The sequence below is a fragment of the Hipposideros armiger genome, unplaced genomic scaffold, assembly GCF_001890085.2.
Source record: "Hipposideros armiger isolate ML-2016 unplaced genomic scaffold, ASM189008v1 scaffold_1376, whole genome shotgun sequence".
Classification (NCBI taxonomy): Eukaryota; Metazoa; Chordata; class Mammalia; order Chiroptera; family Hipposideridae; genus Hipposideros; species Hipposideros armiger.
Genome location: NW_017732726.1, coordinates 50928 through 69309, shown reverse-complemented (window position 1 = coordinate 69309; position 18382 = coordinate 50928). Strand labels below are relative to the sequence as shown.

Genomic DNA, 18382 nt, shown 5'->3' with positions numbered 1-18382 from the left:
AGGAATCTTTGTAAAGTGAGAGCAAGTGTTAATGTACAGTTTAGATGTTTAAATTCAAAGTGGAACGTTATTGCATTATGTTAAATTTTTGTTTTTTTATTTAAAATAATAAGGTCACAACTTTATGGTTCACCTCATAGAATTTTATGAGTGGTTGAATAATAAACATTATAGAAACATTTGCAAGTCAGTGTGGGGAAATGTGGAGGTTTAAATGGGATTTATAATGATGATTGGGCTAAAAATGGATTCAACAACTCTTTCTTGAGAGTAATTTATGAAGAGAGATTTCAACATATTGTTCATATTTAATGAGTTTCCATGTGTTGTAGATATTACTAGGAAAAAATATGATGAGCCCATAAGAAATAAGCATATTGAAAAGTTGTACTTACATGTGTTTTGCCTTGATATATAAAAAGTAACACTTTCTTTCCTAGTACTACTTAAAACAAATATTTTGGATTCTGTTCCAAGTAATTTGGTTATGCTGATAAATCTTTTTGAAGTGTTGGTGACAGATTTATTAAAAAATGGGTGTTGCTGATATTTCAAATTTAGTTTTATCATGTTCTCAATTTAGCAATCTGGCTCTTACAACTTAAACTACATTGGTATTTGAAGACACAGATACACAAAACCTTAGAACAAAATAAAAGCCTAAAACCCTTTGGAGTCAGATGAAATGTCCTATTTGAAGTTGTCAAGCTCTCAATAAATAGAACATAAATATAGAATTATTTTGATTCTGGGTGAATAAGCCTATTTCCTAAAATAAGGTCTAAGTAGGTTTATCTATAGAAGTTTCATTGTTTAGTTCTAATTTTTATTAAATTGGAATAATAACTAATTATGATTATTCTAGTATGCATGATAAAAAGCCAATATTTAAAAAACAAATCTCTTGAATACCACTGTAAAATAAACAGACAGCTACCAAATTATACTGAATTTTATAAAAATTTCATGCACATTCGATAAGATTTGCGAAATTTAAAATGATTACATTATGCTGTTGATTCAATACAGACTCAGTTGCAGAAAATTTTTCAAGGCCCATTTACTATAGTTAATTAAAGCAGGTTAGACTGGCTAAATATCATGGTTCTTACAATTAATGATGCTCTTGTTTTAGGGTGATCCAGGAGTTCCAGGTTTTAAAGGAGAAGCTGGCCCAAAAGGGGAACCAGTAAGGCTTCATTTTTTTTTTAAATGATATGAAGAGCATAAATCTTGTCTAGAAGTATACAGCTCAAAATGCTTAAGTGTTTAAAATAATAACAATGAGAATTATAATCCCTTTGAGTGTAAATAGTTTAACTGTTTCATATAGTTTAAAATTTATGACTGACTTCATCATATGAATCTTTTGACTATGACTCCCTTGTCGAATCGCTTTTTCGGATAACTGCTCTTCTGTTTCTAATAGGGACCACACGGTGTTCAGGGCCCAATAGGCCCACCTGGTGAAGAAGGCAAAAGAGGTCCCCGAGGTGATCCAGGGGCAGTTGGTCCTCCAGGCCCACTGGGAGAAAGGGTAAAATTTGAATAATAAAATAAATTCTTATAGTTGTGGGGCAATTATGTGAGTAAGTTTTGGGGTAGCAAGGAAAACTAGAGCAGTTAAGAGAACTGCTTTCAGGTGCAGTGCACATTTCAATATGATAATCTGTGAATTAAAGGAGCCAAGTAATCATTGTTCATTCATTCATTCACTCAACTCGTTGACTGAACAAGTATTCCATGCCAATTTGTTATATTGGTGCTTGGGATACATCAGTGAACAAGAAGGCTATGCACTCATATGGGGGCTAATAAACAATAGTTTACTTAGTGGGGAGGTAAGCAATAAACAAGTCAATAGGTAAATAAAATATAATTACACATTCTAGTAAATGAAGTATACACTTAGGAAATAACAGTGATGTGGTAGAGAGTAACGTCGAGTATATGACAGTGGTGTGACATTACATTAGATGGTTAGGAATCAGGAGTCTCTGAGAAGACGGCATTTTAGCTGAGACCTGAAGATGAGGATGGGCCAGCAAGAGAACTTATGAGAAAGGATGTTTTTCAGCAGAGGAAGCAGCAAATGCAAAGGCAGGAAGACAGAAAGGGCTTGGTGACTTTAAAGATCAGAACAGGTTGCTGTGACTGGAGTGTAATGAAAGAGGTTTGAAAGGGACAACAGCAATATCACCTTACATGTGTACAGAGCTTCAGAGAATGCAAAGGGCTTCACATGCATGGCAATACTAATGCATGTCATCACTGCATTTTTATTGTGATAGATGGTGACATCACTTTGCCTCTCATATCTAGATATCGGTTTATGTTTAATTTTACAACAAACGGTTGAAATATTCCGGGTTGAAAAATTTTTTACGTCATCCTTAGATATTCTTCAAAATTTTAAATTTATTTCTGTATAGTCAGATTTTTTTTCTTATGCACATCTATTGCCATGTTGGTTTGATGCCATCTTCTACAACCTTAGAGTACCAAAAATAAAAATTACTTACTCATTATATATTACAAAAACATCAACAGCAATTAAGAATCAAATTTTGGTCATTTGTAGGGTGCTCCTGGCAATCGTGGTTTTCCGGGCTCTGATGGCTTACCTGGACCAAAGGTGAGGTTATCCCATCAATGTTGACACTCATGTGGGTGGTGCTCCAAAGACACCATTGTCCAGCATGTTGATCTAGCTTTGGACCATGTGGGTCCAGATCTAGAAAAGAGTTGGACACAGGTGTCAGGCCTCATGTCAAATCCCTCTAGTGCAATTTCTATATTTTGGAGGTCTGGGTGTGAGGGGTGGGGAAGACAGTGGTTGGAGGTATATGGGAGTTTATTTGCAGACTTTTCAGGGACATTTCTGAGAAGAAAAGGTCACAGACCTTTCCTTTTACTGATATATGATTTTTCCTTTATCTAGACGTGTAGACTCTTTCAAAATTCTATAGTTTGTTTTTCAATATTTATATTATTGGAGTGAGGCTCTAAACATAACTTTCATTCGCTAATGATGAAAAACCACTATTCTACAAGAAATCCAAATTAGAACAAAATGTGAAGTGACATTGTTTACAGAGAAGTCTTTGTAACTACTTTGACAAACTATTTGTATGTTATATTAATGCTTTGATTTGTAGAGCAATATTTTATATATGGTAACTTTTGTTGCCCTGTACTCTTTTTCTGACATGTTATGCTTTGCTTTGGAACAGGGGGCTCAAGGAGAGAGGGGTCCTGTAGGCTCTTCAGGACCAAAAGGAGGTCAGGGGGATCCAGGACGTCCAGGTGAACCGGGGCTTCCAGGTGCTCGGGTAAGATTACAGCATTTTTTTCTCTGTATCAACCCAGGACATATGCTCCTGAGAATTCATTGAAGGGTTTCTTTGTCCTGTTATTTTTAATTTAGCTTACTTTCACAACTTGGAACATTTCTTTCCTTTTGTGGTTTTGATCTGATTCGTGATTTTCAAAATACTAGTTATTTTTATCATGTACAGAAAACACAGTAACTTCTAGCCTTTCTTTTTCAAAGGCGTATATGTATTAATAGTTTTACCACTTGACATAAATAAAAAATCCTATTTGTCAGTTTTTATGAATTTTTTTACTTGCTAATAAACAACTTGTTTGACTTTTGGCAGAGAAAATTCCTGATAAATTTCATTTTAACAAAATATCACTTGAAAATTTATTTGGACTATGCAACTGCCCTTACATTCAGTTGTCAACAATGCCCCTTAAAGGAAAGGATTATACAAAAAGTTGTTGAATGGGAAAATACATTTCGCTCAATATAAGGTCTTTGTCTTGATCCCAGTGTTAAATGTATGAGTAAAAGTCTACGATAGCACCTTCTCCTTTTACATGAGAAACCGGCATTGGGTTCGCTTCTGCTTAGACACCTGATAAAGGTGGAATGCCAGCTGAATGACCAGTCAACATTGCTTATAGTAAAAAATGATCCCTGATTTATGATTGCATTTAGACTGGGAGGGCTATGAAAACTATGCCTCCCACCAGTATACTATGTTCAAGGTGCCGTTACAAATAGTGGTTACATGGGATTTCCAAGACAGGGTGGTTCCTGCACCCACCATGTAGACTCATTCCCTGGCTTTCGGCCTCTATTGTGAGAGGCTTGGTGGCTGCCCCTGGAGGCTGTGCTGTGAATACTCCTCCCAGGGAAGAGGCGCACCTGGAGCTGCCCTGCTGGCATGCTGTGTTGTCTGCCCTGTATTCTTCAAAGCCAGCTGGGTGAGGCCCATGATGGTCCTATGACTTTGTCCAGAGGAGCCTAAGGTTACTGAGAGTGGGCATTTGCAGAATGGAATGGGATCCTTTTAATGTAATGCTATTTTTACTCTTTAGACTCTACTTCAATTGCAGGTCAGGTACAAACTGACAATTACTTTAATTTTCAGGGTCTGACAGGAAATCCTGGCATTCAAGGTCCTGAAGGAAAGCTTGGACCTTTGGTAAGTTATTTAAACCAATGTCTACAACCTTTCATATTTCTCAATAGACATGCAACTTATTTGAGTTTAATATTTTTGATCATGTAGATGCTGATCGTATTTACACATTTAAAATGCTTTGCCCTCTGGGAGCAAACACTTAGGACCTGCGTATTTTCAAATTGACCCAAAATTCATTACATTATATTGACATAAACCTTTGAGATTGAAATTGTTTCCTTGACATCAGTGAAAAAGTTGAAATAATGTATTTTTTAAGATTGGTGGAATTTTATCTATTAGCAACATTTTCATATTTTGATAGCCTTGCAATTTAGTACATTTAAGAGATAAGTAGGTATGAATTTTGACAGCTTGTATATTCTGGACCCTTCCCTTATACTGCAAATGTTAAATAGAAGTCCTGAGTTTTTATTACCACAAACTAGAGTAAATGAAAGGGAGAGATTTCCTCTATTGACATGAGAGTGTAATGAGACATGAAGATAAGGCTTGTGTATAGAATAAGAATAAAATTTCTGTTCTAAATAGTCTAAATACTTCCACAGTTTTTTTTTAGACACCCAACTGTTCTGATTCACTAAGATAAAAATGTTGGATAACTTAAAACATAAGTTTTAACGTAAGCAAAGGCGAGTAACAATTTGGGTGATGTGGTATCTAAAGCAAATTTACATAACACTTGCATTGCTTTGGTCCATCTTGTAGGGTGCTCCAGGTGAGGATGGCCGGCCAGGTCCTCCAGGCTCCATCGGAATCAGAGGGCAGCCTGGGAGCATGGGTCTCCCAGGCCCCAAAGGTAGCAGTGTGAGTACAGTGTACAATATGTTTGCCATCTCATCCTAATTCTCACTTGGAACAGCTAAAAATTTAACAAATTGATTGATATTCAAATTAGTTCTATTTATTCTTTAGGGTGACCCTGGAAAACCTGGAGAAGCAGGAAATGCAGGAGTTCCTGGGCAGAGGGTAACTATACATTTTCTGCTAAAGAAAAAAAAATATCCAAGTTCTCATGGCCTCATCTCACAAATTATCTCTGTGACACTAGGGAGCACCTGGAAAAGATGGTGAAGTTGGCCCTTCTGGTCCTGTGGGGCCCCCGGTATGTGATCTTTTAACAAAAATATATTCATACTGCATTTTTAAATGATGTTTGTCTAAGACTTTACTTAGAAATAAGTTTTGGGAGAAGTAATTAAAAAAGTGGAGGATTGAAAAATTTGAGTTGTATCTTTTCTTTTGATTCCTGTGCCGGCATCTTCTGTCTTTTTAATAGAATGATTGGTCTCTTTATTTTTAACTTCTATAAAATGCTGATAGTAAACATTGTTATGTGTCACATCATATATATTGATATATTGAAGAAAATGGTGTCTGACAAACATTTAATGCAGTATTTTACCTAAAATATATAAATAGTGAATTATACCTACCTTCTTCTAATAATGTATCTTATAACCATTAATTTAAGCTGGGTTTTGTTTTTTCCCCCTGAGGGACTGAAAAAGAATAATATTGATCCTTTGAGGTATATTTTCATTCCAGGATTTTAAAATTAAGTATTTATTAGAAATATTTTGCACTTTGTTTTGGGCTGAGGCAAGTTAAATAAATATCTTTCTAAAATGTTAGCTTTGCTTTCTTTAGTCATTCTAGTTTTGAAGATATGATTAATAATTTTTATGACACCTAGAAATAAACTGCAATGGGAGTATTACCCTTTTAGATTAGATATGTGAAAGTAAATAATTTTTCCATGTCCAATTTATCCAATTTCCCCATAATTTTCGGGTTGGCTCCAGATATTTTATGTTTGGATCAAAAAATCAACACATGTCATCAGCCTCTCGGCTGGCTTGAGAAGATATTTTCTCACCAACAGGGACTTCAACCAATACCAATGGATAGATGAGTTTTGATGCTAGTTTATTATCTGGCTAAAGTAAAAAACATGTGATTGGAAGAAATACAAAGAAATGGTAATACTTCTCATGGTTCGCATAAACAGGAAGCAGGCGTAAAATCTGGCTCTTGGTTTTCATGAGTTTCTTTCCCTGGTGACTTAGGGTCTGGCTGGGGAGAGAGGGGAACAGGGCCCTCCGGGCCCCACCGGCTTTCAGGTATGCACTAATCCAGTGTTCCATTTCTTCTACTAACTGAAATGCTTTTTAAACTATCAAATGACATGGTCAAATAAGGTGAAATTCTACAAATTTCATAGAAGTCATCCTTCTTTTAGAAAGTAAGCTGGACATTTGGATAAAATAAAAAAATTCTGTTCAAAGAGAAGGAACAGACTTCCCCTGAAAAACTGATGAAAACTCCACACTATTAACAAGTAAAAAATCATAAAATGTGCTTGATACCTCAACAAAATTTGTTGAACTATATTAAGGCTTATCTAATTTTATTGGCACAGTGTCTAAAAGTGTTTGTTGAACAAATTTCCATGATTTCTCTAAGTATATCAGTATGGTAGATTATCTAATAGCATGGATAATCATAATTTGGGAAAAAAAACTTTCAGTATTGACTTTCACTATTATTCTAGCAGCCTAATATATTTTTACAGAGCTATTAAAAATCTACAAATATGAAGAAACTCTTTTTATAGTTTTGCTTTCTTTTGCCAAAATGATGTGCAAATGAAAATCTAACCCTATAATCTGGCTGTTATGTTGTATTACATGTAGTTTTCTCATTCTGTTTTGTTTAACTTGCGTTTGCACAATATCTTTTGCTTGAAAATATAAACGTGTTAACTCTATGAGTTGTAAAAAGTGAACTGCTAACACTCGTTGTCTATTAAACTTTCATGGAGTCACAGTTTTATTTTCTTGCTTTTGTTTTAGGGGCTCCCTGGTCCTCCGGGACCTCCTGGTGAAGGTGGAAAGCCGGGTGATCAAGTAAGTTTTTAAATAAGAAGAATAGCAATACTAAAAATCGCTGGCTCATATCACTTATGTGTTAGGCTCTGTTCTTGTTTTCTTTATATATATTATCTCTTTTAATCCTCAAAACAGCCCTATGTATTAGGTACTTTTATAATACACATTTTACAGGTGAGGAAAAAGAGGCATACAGATGTTAGGGAATTTTCTCAAAGTCACACAGCTGAGATGATTTGAACCCAGATCTTATGCTCCCCAAGACTATGTTCTTAATCATTAAATATATATCATAACTATAGAGTTTTACTGGAGGCTTTGTAAATGGTTATGAACAGATACTAACCATATTATTTCTATCATTTTACGAGCACCTAAATTTATTTAATTTATTTTTCTTTGAATGATTCATTCATCATTTAACCATTCAACAAATATTGGGTTGTCGGAAACGTCATGACATATTTTTCTATGTTTTTCGTTGCAAAAATGCGTCATGACGTTTCCGACAGCCCAATATTTGCTTAGTGCTATGGCTTTAGCGCTATTAACCTTGACTTTAACAAATTGAACAAGATGGATATGGACTTTTCCCTGATACTGTATTATAGCAGGAGACACAGAGAATGTAGGGAGACAGTTACAATAGTAACGTGTTCTATAATGGAGGCACTATGTCTATGGAAACACAAAAAATGCAACTAATTTAGATATGGGGGGTTAGGAAACGTTTCCTGAACAAAGTAATATCTTTAATGAGATCTGAAGGATGAATGATGGATGGTAAGCGGGGAGGCAGGAAGGTAAGAAAATACTCCAGGAAATGGAACAGCAAGTGCAAAAGCTTGCTGATCAAATTAAGGCAGCTAAAAAAGTCCTGTAAGTCTGCTATGTGGAATATAGCTTGTGGATGGAGATGAGCCTGGAGGGGTGAATCAGGGGCCAGGTATGGAGTCTTAATTTGACCTAATTTGTTCTTATTATTGGAGGAATGGGAAGCTAATGAAGGGCTTTGAAGCAGGGAGTAATACTATGAAATCTGGGTTTTAGGAAGATCATGCCACAATGAAGATAATAATTTCAAGGGAAAAGACCAGAGGGCTACTTGATACAGTTACTATCTTTATTGAAGAGCAGAGTTTTAAGTGACAAACTTGTCTTTAGTTAAGAACATACCTTTAATGTAGTCATGACTACATAAGTTTGAACCTGCAATTCCTAATAGAATGTATTGTCCATATTATAGGTTCAAAAAATATTTACTAAATTGAATTGAGTTGATTATATTTAGAAGATCAGTACTTAATTGCTTTTAATTTCATTTTCCTTTATTAAGTTTTTCACATTCCTTTAGGAAATAAAAGGCCTTTAGTTTATCTTTTGTTATCTTTAAAAAAATGAATGCACTGTCTTTGTGAGATAATATTTTGCATGTTCTCATTACCAAAAATATTCATTTATAATATAAATTTTTCTGGGAAAATATTTCCACCTAATGTATGGGATATCCTCTCATTTATAAAAGTGTACACATTTTTCTTTCATCAATATTATGGGCTTAGACTCCTAATAGTATATTAAAAGAAATTAGATGTGTGATCTGAAAAGATTTGTAATAAATGCATAAAATCTAGCTCAAAGCTTTTTTTCTAATATTTTAAAATGTATTTTGTAGGGAGTTCCTGGAGATCCCGGAGCGGTTGGCCCATTAGGACCTCGAGTAAGTATTTTCTCCTTTGCAATTAATTCTGTTTTCATTGGCTTCAGTTTTAAAAAAGCACCTTTTATATAAAGTGGGCTTTATTTTAAGTATTAAAATTCTTCCACTTGATGAAAATCAATCTTATAAGAAATATTTTGTGCCGTGAAGCTAGTATAGCCTTACTTCAAGTTCATTTCTTATCACTTAATTAGAAAATTGAGGCTTAATAGTTGCTCATCCCTAAATTTTTCTTCAGTAGAAACCACTCTTCAGATTTCCAAACATATTTTAACCCATTTTTAGATCAAACACTGACAATGTTTGACATTTAATGTTGTGATAGGGAGAACGAGGAAATCCAGGGGAAAGAGGAGAACCAGGAATAACCGGGCTCCCTGGTGAGAAGGGGATGGCTGGAGGACACGGTCCGGATGGTCCGAAAGTAAGTATGGCGGGGAGCTCAGTACTTTAAATGTTCTAAAATTTCTGCTCAATAAACACACAATGATACTAGAATGTTATTTCTCTTGTTGCATGTTATTTGATTACATATAATCTTCTTCAGCAAATATTTAATGAGCACCTACTAGATTTTTCCTTTGCACTAAACAGTCAGCTAAAAGGAAGTATCACTTTTGTGATGGGACATATGACCTAGTACACATAGAAATACATTCTCATATACAGGCCCATTCCTAATATTTATTTATACAAATTTTATTCATGACTTCCATTAATTAATAATGAGAAATAACAAATAGAAAATTGCATAATTAAGAGGTATTCCTAATCACATGCTCCATTTTCCTTGTCTCAAGTTCCACAATTGCACTTCAAAATATATGAAAGTATGTTGGTTTTGAAACCTGAAAATACAATACATCATAAGGCAAAAATCAATACCATTTCCTTTTGGGTACCATTTTAACATTGGTAGAAGACAATGTGGCCAACTTCAGTGCAAACGTTTCAAGTAGAATTTTTTGTGATTATTCAACATTAGATTCCTTACCGTCTTCAAGATCCAAAATGATTGCATAAGATCTGCTTCAATTTAGTCACTGACTGAGCCTGAAAAACAGCTTACTATCATAGGTTTATTACAGAGAGAATAAAATACTCTCTAAATGTAATGTCTTCTTTCTTTGTTAGAATCCCATGATGTTACCAAAAAAAGAAACTCTATCATTTTTATTTGAATCAGTACTCAATTTGCCCAAAGAGAAAAGTTGAAAACATAAACCAACAATCAAAATGGCAAGGTCTGATTTTTTTTAAATTTTAAAATATGAACTCAGAGGCAATTTTCTCAAATAAATAATATAAGCTCTAAGTTAACCATATGAAATTTCTGAGATTCTCTTATTTTTGACAGAAATTTTATTTGGTTCAATCTCAATATATAGGTGAGCTCACTTATTATTGGTTCATTTTAGGGCAGTCCAGGGCCAACTGGAACCCCTGGAGATACAGGCCCACCAGGTCTTCAAGGAATGCCAGGAGAAAGAGGAATTGCAGGGACTCCTGGCCCCAAGGGCGACAGAGTAAGTCTCATTTCTTTAGTTATTCATTTAGATTTTCTACTGATAATGATTTCTGGGGCAGACTTTTACTTCTACCATCCTGAGTCACAAATCATTCATTCATTTAAAAAAATTATTAAATTTATTTGGGTGACATTGGTTAGTAAAATTATATCGGTTTCAAGTATACAATTATATAATACATCATCTGTACATTGCGTTGTGTGTTCACCATCCAGTCAGCTCCCCTTCCATCACCACATATTTTTTAATACATTTATTGAAAGAATGCACAGTGTCTGGCATTGTTCTAGGCTCATGGGGATACAGCTATGAACAGAAGAGAGAAATCCCTGCTTTCGTGAACTTCCAATCAAGTGTGGAAAAAAGACAACTAAATGAGTAAATGGTGTTCTGTGTGTTTTCCCAGGGTGGCATAGGAGAGAAAGGTGCTGAAGGCACAGCTGGAAATGATGGAGCAAGAGTAAGTATAATCATTCCTTTTCCCACCGGGCTAGGTAGGAATCGACATTATCATTATCATATGGATTTGCCTGAACTTTCTAGAATAAAGTTCATCGTGTTCCCATGGTGATCAGAACGATAAATTTTGAGATTTGACATTGATCAACCATAAATACTCATTTTGCTTACCTTGAGTTAGGGCAAGCCAAAAAGTAAAGTCATTGTTGAGAGACCACTACTTTAAGTGGTGGGCCTTCTTTTATCTTTCTCTATCATCTTTTTTTATTTCATATGAAGTGTTTATTCTAATAGAATGCTGATCCAATGAGCTGTTATAGACTTCATTCCAGTGCAGGCAAGTGGAGTTTTGTGGAGTAGTCAGAGTTGTGATAAACATTTCTCAGGAACTGGATGTCAGTGGTGAGAAAAGTACTGCCTGATGAATCGTCATAAATGCTTTCATAAATAAACAGGCTGAATAAGTGAACTGTAAAGAAAGATGGTTGATTTCCAAAGCAATGTTTAATATCATGTCAGAAATTGGCACTTAACAAACTTTAGGTCCTCAAAAATAGAATGCATTTGCAATTCCAAGGAAATCAGACAAACAGATTAAAAATGTATTTTCAGACATGAATGATTCCTGTAAGGGCAGGTAGTTGCAGTTGCTCAGACATTCACCATTTCCTGAAATAATTCCTAATCATTGATAAATATCTTCTGTTTCAGTATAAAATGGTTTGTTGTTATGTTGTCATGGTGTGACCTGGCAATAGCAATTGTACACATAAAAAAAGAGATCACACTAGGCTACTATTAATATATTGCTTCTACACATTAAGTCACTGTTACTACATTGATTATTTTAGCTTTTGATTAAAAAAAAATATATATATAGAAAAGTTTTAGCCTTAGTGGTAATTGCCCCTTTATCCTGAAAAGCTAATCACTTAGTTTAGCAAATTATGGACGTGTAATGTGTCTTGTCTTTTATTTAAATCTAATATTTGATTTAATATTTCAAAAAATGGTCTAAGTAAAGCAGGTATGTTGTGTCATGAATGGTATGGAGTGTATAGTAAGTAGTGCAGCACTGTTTGAAGGCAAAATACATTGACAGTTTATTTTAAGGGGAAATCTGAAATGCATATTTATTGTTCTTATGAACTACTTTGAAAATGCAATGTAATAGGATCAAAACTTAAACAATGACTGCTTTATTTTTAGCGAGGGCAATGTGTTTTTTTTAAAAAGAAAAAACAGCATTTGCAGTAATCTTACAGTAAAGGAAAAAAATGAACAACACATGTGAAAAATATGTCTGTGAATTTAATAAGTGATCTTTATATTTAATCAAATCCTTTAAGGAAGTATAGTAGGTAAATTATGGGAAGAATATTGTTCCCATTATAAATCCAGAGAATTTAATACTATAGTTTTCTCATGTTCTTTTTAAAATTATAAAATTAAAAAGTCATTTTGGTTCCTTAAGTTTCTTCAGTAATACATGCAGGGATTAAATGACAAAAGAATATTTGGGCTGCATATGAAGAGGCAATACACAAATATCAGAGAGAAAAGATGTTTTTGAAAGAACTCCAGTATAGTCCAGGAGTGTAAATATTGTGACCACATGTACAGAAGACCCACTTTTATCCCCATGGGGTAGCCCCCTGTGCTCTGAGCAAAAGAACCCCATCATCTCAGTGTGGCTGGGTAGTGACACTTCTTTCCATCTCAGAGGAATGTAGAAAATGAAATGCTTTATTACAATTTTACTTTTTTAAAATAAAAGAGGGATATTTTGCTAGTATATTATAATTTAATGATATAGAATTCTATACAAAAGAAGAAAAGTCTCTTTTTAGTCTATACTCAAATTTCAAATAGGTAGTAGCAAAATTCAATAGGCTAGAAACGGAAACACTGATAAAGAACAGCATTCACTTAAAACTAATGTTTGAAGACATATAGGGATGAGCTGAACGGGATGAAAGAGATTAAAACATTCTCTGGAGAAAATTCAATGGAAATTGTTTTAGACTAGGTAGAAAAATCTTGAGAATATACAGATTATATCATTTATTATAGGTAATATTTTGCAAAAACGGCCACACAATAACAAAACAGCCCCTTCTTTGTTTGTTTAAACATGGAGACTTCCGTGCATTCTTTCTCTCAACATGCCTATGTTCTGTTAATTAACAGGGTCTCCCAGGCCCCTTGGGTCCTCCAGGTCCTGCAGGCCCCACTGGAGAAAAGGTAATGTCATGTCATAAGTTGTTATTTTGTGAACTCAGAATCATGAAGTCTGGATGCGGGCTCTTTTTCATAATGTTTTCTCTTTCATAAAATGGGGTAGTCGGATTAGATCATCTCAGAGTTCTCCCCAATATCTGCCCCACACACAGTGCCCAACATCCTACAGTTGTATTATGTTTTGCTACTGTTTTGGACAATAACCATCGAAAAATCTGCTTTCTAGGGTGAACCTGGTCCTCGAGGTTTGGTTGGCCCTCCTGGCTCCCGTGGCAATCCTGTAAGTGACAGTATTTTGATGGTCTTTTGTATGACCATGAGCAGTAAAACAATTCATCATTTTGACTTAATATTTATATAAAATCATGACTATTGGATTAGACTACTTATAACTTCCTGATTTTTAACTTTTACTTTTCTCATTTAATTTAAAACATTATTAGTGTATTATTCTTGTGCAATCTATTAAGTCTAGGTAAGCAACTCAACTAATTAATGAAGAGACTTTGAGACTTCAGGCCTTGAAAATTTTGTTCTATGACCCTTATCTCTATATCACATTTAAGGGTCTTCCTCATGCAATATGTCTAATTTCACTCTATATAATTTCAAGATACTGCAAATTTATATCATTGCATTTTCAAATATCATTTCTGTTTAGTTAACGTGTGAAAGCTATAGTAATCTTTGCCTTCTAGGGTTCTCGTGGTGAAAATGGACCGACTGGTGCTGTTGGCTTTGCTGGACCCCAGGTATAATTTTCAAATATCTCTTCTTTACAAAGAACATTCCTCTTGTTAGAGCATGCATTTAGTTAATTATCATTGCCATATGTTTTGAAGGTATATTAAAGATTTTGGAAAGTTTTCAGTTTTCTAGGCAATATTATCATTTCCAATACATTTTTTTCATGGATTGGCACAAAAAAATGGATGAGTTTGCACAGTTTCAAATTCTATACTTATTTATTATACTAAAAAATATGGTAGAATAACATTTTTTTCAGCCTGTCTTTAAAAATCTCATTAGGTTGTTTTTTTTTTCTATGCTTTAATACTGATTGTAAAGCACTAATTTACAGTATGTGATAAAATGATATATTAGTAATAATTACTGTGAAATAATTTGTTGATAAGTGTTATAATCAATTGCTTATTTATACAATTGACATAGGGTCCCGATGGGCAGCCTGGAGTAAAAGGTGAACCTGGAGAGCCAGGACAGAAGGGAGATGCCGGCTCTCCTGGGCCCCAAGGTCTAGCAGGCTCCCCAGGTCCTCATGTAAGCAAAAAAAAAAACAACAAAAAAAGACAACTTGGTCCCAGTGCCCAATGCTTAAACCTGTGTTTAGCCCATTTTACTTTACTACAGTGATATTTTGTTTGCTTCTTTCTCTATAGGGTCCTAATGGTGTTCCTGGACTAAAAGGTGGTCGAGGAACTCAGGGTCCACCTGTAAGTTGGTTTGAAGCTCTGGGAATTACACAGTTAGTCAGGATATCTAGCGCTTCGTGGCCATTTTAAAGTTAATCTGAAGCTATAACAACACATTTTTACTTGTATAACTGTTCTGTAATAGAAAGGACATTTAACTGCTTAGATGGAAATCTGGGTAAAAATTATGATCTTGAAGACCTAGCTGCATCATATGTAATATAAATAATATATTACCTGTGGAAGAGGCAATGAATAATGTGGAAGCACTTTGTATAATTCTGTTACATAAAATATTAATGTGATTTTAGCCCTAGCCTTAAACATACTTGTATATGTTTAAGATAAATGGAAAGTGGAAAGAGAAAAATATCGTACTTCCTACCAATTAATCTAGATCCATTCTAAAAAACATAGGATACAAATATATATATATATATATATATATATATATATATATATATATATATATATATATATTGATCACAACAAAGAAGGGAATCTAAAGGCCTACGTATCCTTGTGAGAAAAAATAGATCCCAGAAAGCATATATAACTGTCATTTTAAAATTGCTTATATGATATTATATTTCTAGGGTGCTACAGGGTTTCCTGGTTCTGCTGGCAGAGTTGGACCTCCAGGACCTATTGTAAGTCAATACAGTAATTCAGATCATTGATAGTGGAGCAATTATCCCTTCCCCCCCCACACACACACAAAGAAATGCACATAAACACACATATGCAGAGGGTACCAAAAAAAATATATATGTATACATTTTAAGAAAGGAAAACTGTATTAAAATTGTAATACTCAATATATACCAATAGCAAAAGATGAGTACAAGTCACATTTGACTTCTGCAATTACAAGAGGTGCTCAAGGTGGTTACCATCAGCGTCCAGACACTTCTGATTACGGTGAACTACTGCTTGAGCAACGTTGACCAAAGTGTCCACTTGTATACATTTTTTTGGCACCCCCAGCATTTACATATTCTATAGATACACATAATTTAATTTTTATTATTTATTCTTTTATTTAATCCATTAGTGATTTGTTTTCTCATGTTAACAACCCTTATCCCGATAATTCATACTAGTATGTTGTCAAACCAAATTCATCTGTAATCATCCAATGTTTCTTAGAAGAGCTCATTTGCAAGTCACTTTTAGCCTCAATATTTGACTGTTATTCTATTTGGTTACTAAATACCAACACTATTGTATGGTAATAATCATTTCTTTCAGTTAGGAAACATCTCTGAAACTCTGTTTAATAAATGTTATTCTTTTATTATAAGATCAGATCAGGCAGAATAAAATGTTATATATTCATTGTTGGAGCAGAGCCTTAGGAAGTTTGAAAAACCAAGTTAATGTCAGCACACTTTTAATAATGACTCATAGGTAATTGTCTGCAAATAATTTAGGCTTTCTTCTGGGAAATGAATCTGCAGCTGTGTTTTGTTTAATTTTGTTTAAATATACAGAATGACTGATTATCTAATGGAAAATATGGGCTTGTGAGACTTGGAAAAGTGCCCCTACAGCAGAGACTGTTGCATCAGTTCCTCCAATGCTGCTTCCACTTTACCCTCCTGGGTTTCTTTTTGTGTTATATTAGGGAGCTCCAGGACCTGCTGGGCCCTTAGGGGAACCCGGGAAGGAGGGACCTCCAGGTCTTCGCGGGGACCCTGGCTCTCATGGGCGAGTGGGAGATCGAGGACCAGCTGGCCCCCCTGGTGGCCCAGGGGACAAAGGAGACCCAGGAGAAGATGGGCAACCTGTAAGTCTGGCATGTTTGTTCTACATCACCTCTAATTAAGATATTTACTAATAGAAATCTGTAATAATTACTGTCACAAACAAACTGTTTATACATTATCCTGGGCACTTTCATAAATCCTCATGCCCTGTAGGTTTTTAATTTGTCATTCTCTGCTCTAGAAAAGAAGTTATCTGTATAAATATAAAAATATAACAGTATTGGATATGGTGTTCAAAATCTAAACACGAATACATTCTTTCTTATATATGTGCACTGTATGAAGAAACATTTTATTTATTTATTAAATTTTATTTAATATCCAAATGCTTCTAAATATCAGCGTGCTTAGATCAGTAATATTTCTCTAGTTTTACAATTTGCCTTTTTAAAATAAGGAAAATTATTTGCTTGAATAGTCACCTCTTTTATTTCATCAATATTCATATTAATCTTCAAGTTCTTTTTCAACTGATGAACTGTTTTTACTTTTAAATAATGTGAGAGGTTTTGTGTGGATTATAAATTATGACTGCTCATATATAGTATGGTTTACACAGCAGATAACTTTTTCTTAGGCTAAAAAAACCCCTGTAAAGCTATGATTTATTGTAAAGGTCTTGAGTACAGTTTTACCCTGGAGAATTTCTAATTCTGGTTTATCCTCAAAATTAGGGTCCAGATGGTCCCCCTGGTCCAGCTGGAACTACTGGGCAGAGAGGAATTGTTGGCATGCCTGGGCAACGGGGAGAGCGAGGCATGCCTGGCCTGCCAGGACCAGCGGTGAGTCGCTGCATTGGTCAATATTTCACTTCATTATGTGCAATATCATTTGTGAAGGGAGAATGTATTTTTTTTTTTTTTTGCTTAATAGTTTTAAAGTCTCTTTTAGGCACAAATTCTGGGTATCTTAAAAACCTATCGACTTTAAATGTCAAATTCTTAACTTAAGTATCTCACGAAGTCTTTGGGAAAAGTATTTATTTAACCTTGGGACTAGGGAAGTAGACAAATAAGGATATGGAGTTTTGGTGACTCTAAATCTTTTTTCAAAGATTAAAAATATCAAAGGAGCTAGAGAAGGGAAATCATCTCCTGGTAAGCAGGTAGCCTCTGTTTAAATAAACACACCTAATGAACAAAGATCCAGATTTCACAGTTCAGAGAGTAAGTTTTCACAAACTATCACAGGGAAGAAGTAGTTGAGCTAAAGCAACATTGAAGGTGAAAGTGGGGTGAACTATAAAGAGGGACTTTAAAGTAATCTCATGTTCCCTGGAGGGTACTAAGAATCTTATATTCCCTGGAGTATGGATAAAAGTTTGACTCACTATTAGCTTTGAAAAAACTTCATTTTACTGCTGGAAGTTTATATGCTTGCAAAAAAAATTGATGATTTTATATAAAGTGTTGACAGTAAATGTACTGCTGGGACCTTAGAATTGGGGGAAAGGAGGGTAAAAGATCTGAAACCAGCAAACCAGGAATTAAGGGATGTCTTATTTTTATCAGAAGTGAGCCAAGTACCTGGAATAAAATCTCCCAATAGTGAGATGATAGTACGAGGATATAGACATAAAGTGAGCAGAGCAGACAGGCAGGAGTAAATAAGGATCGGCATGTCTCACTAGTGATGCTCATTGCAGGACAGCCGGAATTGACCATACGAGTTCTGATAATTAAGTTCACGAACTTGTTGTAACAATGTTGCTAACCTTTTTTGATATCACAGGGATTATTCATTATGAATTAGTACCAACTGGACAAACAGTTAACCAAATTTACTGTTTGGAATTGCTGAAAAGGCTGTGTGAAAAAGTTAGACGACCTGAACTTTTCGCCAAC

General features: G+C 34.6%; 1 protein-coding gene across 1 annotated transcript in view; it reads left to right on the top strand.

The window, feature by feature from the left end:
• Positions 1-18382, top strand: part of COL5A2 (collagen type V alpha 2 chain) — a 149546-nt gene that overhangs the window by 99464 nt on the left and 31700 nt on the right. Inside the window, exons 22-43 of the mRNA XM_019633699.1 lie at positions 1136-1189; positions 1430-1537; positions 2582-2635; positions 3234-3332; positions 4443-4496; positions 5205-5303; positions 5412-5465; positions 5548-5601; positions 6566-6619; positions 7352-7405; positions 9063-9107; positions 9433-9531; positions 10526-10633; positions 11043-11096; positions 13286-13339; positions 13563-13616; positions 14035-14088; positions 14510-14617; positions 14737-14790; positions 15366-15419; positions 16397-16558; positions 17213-17324. Of these exons, the coding sequence (XP_019489244.1) occupies positions 1136-1189; positions 1430-1537; positions 2582-2635; positions 3234-3332; positions 4443-4496; positions 5205-5303; positions 5412-5465; positions 5548-5601; positions 6566-6619; positions 7352-7405; positions 9063-9107; positions 9433-9531; positions 10526-10633; positions 11043-11096; positions 13286-13339; positions 13563-13616; positions 14035-14088; positions 14510-14617; positions 14737-14790; positions 15366-15419; positions 16397-16558; positions 17213-17324 (1642 nt within the window). The remainder of the gene's footprint in view (positions 1-1135; positions 1190-1429; positions 1538-2581; positions 2636-3233; positions 3333-4442; positions 4497-5204; positions 5304-5411; positions 5466-5547; positions 5602-6565; positions 6620-7351; positions 7406-9062; positions 9108-9432; positions 9532-10525; positions 10634-11042; positions 11097-13285; positions 13340-13562; positions 13617-14034; positions 14089-14509; positions 14618-14736; positions 14791-15365; positions 15420-16396; positions 16559-17212; positions 17325-18382) is intronic.